This window comes from Penaeus vannamei, chromosome 9 (genome assembly GCF_042767895.1).
Source record: "Penaeus vannamei isolate JL-2024 chromosome 9, ASM4276789v1, whole genome shotgun sequence".
Lineage (NCBI taxonomy): Eukaryota > Metazoa > Arthropoda > Malacostraca > Decapoda > Penaeidae > Penaeus > Penaeus vannamei.
This window is the reverse complement of record NC_091557.1, coordinates 3,027,196-3,032,195: the sequence shown is the minus strand read 5'-3', so window position 1 is coordinate 3,032,195 and position 5,000 is coordinate 3,027,196. Positions and strand designations below refer to the sequence as shown.

The following is a 5,000-nucleotide window of genomic DNA, read 5'->3' as shown; positions in this document are numbered from 1 at the left end:
AAACTGAATCAGGAAATCCGTATTACAAGTGCAGGAATGATGACAGACATTCAGGAGAAAGACAACATCTCCTCGAGGCTGGGAATGTGCTCCGTATGTGCCCACACAGCAGCGAAATACACGTGTCCGAGGTGTGGTGTGAAGACGTGTTCTCTGCCGTGCGTGAAGAGTCATAAAAAGGATGCTGGAGGATGCTCTGGGGTCCGGGATAAGACTGTCATGGTGCATAAGGAAGATATGGATAACTTGACATTGCTCAGCGATTACAGGTGGGTGGTTGCTCTATATATGCAGAAGGATTGACGTCCAATGGTTTCATGGAAAACATAACAGTTTTTAATGTATTTTCATGTAACTAATTATATATATGTTATTTAGCCTTGCAAAGTAATGTATTTGTTACAGAGAGCAGTGCACCGTACAGAGACGAAACCCAAAAACCAGTGTATCAAGCAAGCCCTAAAGTCCAACTCTAACCTTTCCTACCTTCTTTTTACTCTCTAGACAAGGGAGGCATCCACCCCTGTACCCCCCCCCCCCCTCTCCTTTATTAGCACTTCATGCCAACTTAGAGAAAAGTTGTCGACTCTGAGCTATGACATGCAACACGGAAAGTATGAGGCTACAGCATTTGTACCTGGGTTGTCAACGACTGCTTCTTATGCTTTATAAGACGGCAGTGTCCATTTCCCTCTATCTCTTTGCATCACTCAGTAACATTAGGTTAATCCAGAGTTGTAATCTATTATATATAAAGATATAGATATATAGATATACAGAATTGGTCGTGTGCTGGTTGGTGTGGCTATTGTAGCTTTTAGCCCAGGCTTTAAGATTTCCCTCAGTAATTCTTGAAGTTAGTACTGAATCCACATAAAACTAAATCCCATGATCATTAACAATATAAAAATTCACTTTTGTTGTAGGCAAGTTTTAGATAGTTAACCTCAGAGATTAACAATGCTAGTTTAATTTTCGTAATTTGTGGCAGATGTGGCGATGTGTAAAAGACACAATACAGTTGAAATAGTTGTCATTTTATAGATACTCTGATTCAGCCTGCCTTGTAAATTACACTCTTACCATACTGTTGTATCCTGGCAGTGTATGAAACTCTATTTGGTTTGTAATTTTTATTCTTTCAGTAATTATTCAGGCTAAAGAAAGAAACTTAGAAATTGTAGCTGTAATTTATCTTTGATTGCCCTCCCCCCAATTAAATATATGTACATTTCTGTCTTTGATTATACATATTATTTTCAAAAATTATTTCCCTTTTAACATAGAGTAATACCTCATTTAAATTCTTATTTGAGATTAGTCTACTTACAGTAAATAATACTACTTTATGGTATCTCAAAAGAGATGTTGCTTATAATTCTTCTTTTGCTGTGATTCAGCTTTATCTTTTGTCTGTATTGAAGCTCATATGAAGCATCACCAGAGACAAATTCATTCATAATCCTCCTATTTTTATGCAAAACACTACAAGGAGGATAGTAATGATGTTGGTTAGGCAAATATTTTATTTATAATGATCATGATAATATGTAGTTGTAATGAAAACAGAAGTAAAAATTTTTTGTAGCAACAATAAGCCTTGTGGGAACGATTGCTGCTACCGAAACTAAAAAATTATTCTCCTCATAAAATTATATATGTATATAATGGAGATTAATGATTTCGAAGACTAATATAGTGTAAACTCCCATACTACTGATGGTAATTCATGTTTAACTAGTCTCAGAAGATATTGGCAATATTGTGAGTATTATTGATAAAGTATTGTCTAGGGATACTTCCTGTGTAACAGAAATGAAGGTAATGTTAATGAAATAAATCTAACCACAGCAACAATTTTAAAGTAAAAGAAGAAAATTATAGTAAAAGAAGTTAAAGAAATAGCAAATAATTGATGCTTGACACATAAAAATGCATTAATTAAAATGAATATATATATATATATATATATATATATATATATATATATATATATATATATATATATATATATATATATATATATATACATATATATATATATATATATGTTTTTTTTTTTTTTTTTTTTTTTTCTTACATCACCACAAAAGTTTATTCCCATTCATACTTTTCTCAATATTTGTCATAAAAATTCTGTTGAATATATAATAGCAATTATTATCATTTCAGATTTCTGGAAGAGATCGACCACAAACTAGAAGACAACCAGAGACACCCACTGCGAAGATACATTGTGCCCAGACAAATAAAGGGCAAGCCTGAGCTGCCCTTCTTCCTCAACAATCTCAGAAACGAAGCGGCAAAAAGAGGAACCACTTTAAGGTTTTTGCCGAACCACTTCTCAAAACATAAAGAGAACTCCACACGCTTTATAGCAAAGGAGGGAATCATTAGGTACTTATGTTTGCAGTTTTTGTGTGATTTTTGCGTATTTTTTATTTATTTTTGTGCATTTTTCTTATCCATTTTCCTTTATGTTTTTTTACTCTCTCTTTTCATCTCCCCCCTTTTCTTTTGGTTTCTTTTCAGTTATTTTAAGCCCACAGAATACATGAAGTTATTTATTTATACTGGTCTATGAGCAGATATACAGATGTAATACAAATCTGATATATTTGAATAAATACCACAAAGCCAGCTCTCCTGCTCTTGATTAATTCCAAAAGTCATGCTAGACCAACATGAACTAGATTTATCCCATTTCATAATAGGTTTCATGGTAAACATTCATAAACTCCTAATTTACTGTTAGGCCCCCCATGCAAGACACTGCATCTCTAATCCTCACTTTTTAGCCATTGTTATTGCATAATATATAATATATAAGGATAATAGAATTTCTCTCTGCATCTTGAGCAATTTGACTTTTGTACCCAAAAGGAGTTCATGAAAGTTCGCCCCTGCCTTTTTTATTGATGGTAATTTATCATTGATTTTCATTTACATTCTTTTTCTCTCTGGCTTTAATTACCTCGTTAGATGGCCTATAGGATGCACTGGCACGTGTGACACCTTCCCATTGCAGTAGGGTATATGCAAGGATAAATAGTGTTCGCAACTTCATGTATAAGAAATGGGTGATTTTCCTTGCCATATTTTGGAGGGGAACTGTGCATTATATTAGATTTGGTATTTTATTATAGCTATTATTCATTAGTACTTTATTAAAGCTATTATTCATTTTCTCCTTGGTGTTTTTTCCTTTTTTGATTCTTCTGATTATGAAAGTATACTACTCGTAAAAGTGAAAAGAGAAAACAATGATCTATTTTCCTTTTCCTCATTTTAAAATCTCTGTTCTTTCTTTCTCTTTGTTATCATCCTTTCACGAGCTTTGTGTCCCTTTGTCTACCCGTCTTTTCCTTTTAAGTGACATTTTTTTTTTTTCCTTTTTTTATCATCTTTTTTGTTACTTGATAGTCAGATGGAAAGATAATGTGAAACAAGTAAATGTAAGGAAACAAACAGATAAACGAACATATAAACAAACAAATAAACTATTATCTTTACTGCTTTATCAGGTCATATTTAGATATTGATTTAAGAATATATATATATATATATATATATATATATATATATATATATATATATATATATATATATATATATATATATATATATATATATATATATATAATATATATATAATATATATATAATATATATATAATATATATATAATATATATATATATATATATATATATATATATATATATATATATATATATATATATATATATATATATATTATTAACATCAGTATTATTTTCATTACGTCAGATGGCACATCAAATGGGTATTCCACCAAGCAGACATCACATTCACCAACACGCAAGTCGATGAGAACATACCCATAATAACCCTCCTGGCCCACTACATGGAGCCGAGCGACGCCCTCACCCCACAAGAGACCGAGAAGCTGGCTTACTACCACTCGGCCTCCTACAGCAGAATTGCCGTCTTGATGCAGGGAGAGAGAGAGGGCACAAAGACAGCCTTTTGGGAGGTGGTGCCGTCAAAGAGCATCCGTAACAACCTGGCTGGCTGTAAGGTTGTCGAATACCCAACATTCTATGTGATCCTACGCGACCACATGCAGGCTTACCTGGACTACGAGGCGGATGGGCACGACGATCTATTTGGAGAAGACGAGGCCAAGGAGGAGGAGGAGGAGGAGAAAAAGGAGGAGGGACTGTTCTTCTTTGAGGCCAGCGGCAAATTCGATGAGGCTGATTGACTGTGATACCTATAATGTGATTGTGCATATAACGTGCCATGAGTTTTTTATTTTTTTTTCTTTCTTTCTTTCTTTCTTCTTTTCCGTTTTTCATCACATTATAACGATAATTTTAGAGAAAAATAAAATTGTGACATAAATACCAAAGTATTTGTTTGTTTTTTCTTTATCTTTCCTGCACTTTTTACATAAAATACCATGGTAAAAGTACTATACATAATATATCATATATACTGTATGTAAATAGAATATTAAATGAAATTGGTAGGAATGAATACCCTATTGACAAATGATGCACAAATATAATGTCAAGTCTGTTATAATTCTGTCAATAAACAATTTTGTCCTTATGTTCATGTTCTATGATTTGATTGACATGCAATACTTCAACAATAATATTTAAACATCATGTAATTTGCATGAACTATATATACTGTGGAAAAAAAAGGCAAACATTTTGATCATATGTAAAATCAAGAGTATTTTACACAAAATCTGTTATATTTTCTTTTCATCTTACGTCATTTTTAATACACACGTTTTTCATGAGCTATTGTTTGAAAAATAATAAACAAGCTTTAATAGTAAGTGAGAGTATTTGACACAGAAAACTGATATGTTGCATTACATGTATACTTTGTTAATATTATAAGCTAAAATTATTTGTGAATCGGTAAAATTTCCATAGTGATGGGGGAATATATTTTGTCTTTCGGTAAACTATATTATATAACTGAAAAGCACAAAAAAGAGTG

The 5,000-nt window shown here is 32.2% G+C and overlaps 1 protein-coding gene across 1 annotated transcript in view; it reads left to right on the top strand.

Moving 5' to 3' along the window:
- LOC113807380 (box C/D snoRNA protein 1) overlaps window positions 1-5,000 on the top strand; it is a 6,016-nt gene that overhangs the window by 129 nt on the left and 887 nt on the right. The window contains exons 1-3 of the mRNA XM_027358616.2: window positions 1-269; window positions 2,173-2,397; window positions 3,789-5,000. The exon at window positions 1-269 is cut by the window's left edge and continues 129 nt beyond it; the exon at window positions 3,789-5,000 is cut by the window's right edge and continues 887 nt beyond it. Coding sequence (XP_027214417.2) covers window positions 37-269; window positions 2,173-2,397; window positions 3,789-4,245 — 915 coding nt within the window. The 5' untranslated portion in view covers window positions 1-36 and the 3' untranslated portion in view covers window positions 4,246-5,000. The remainder of the gene's footprint in view (window positions 270-2,172; window positions 2,398-3,788) is intronic.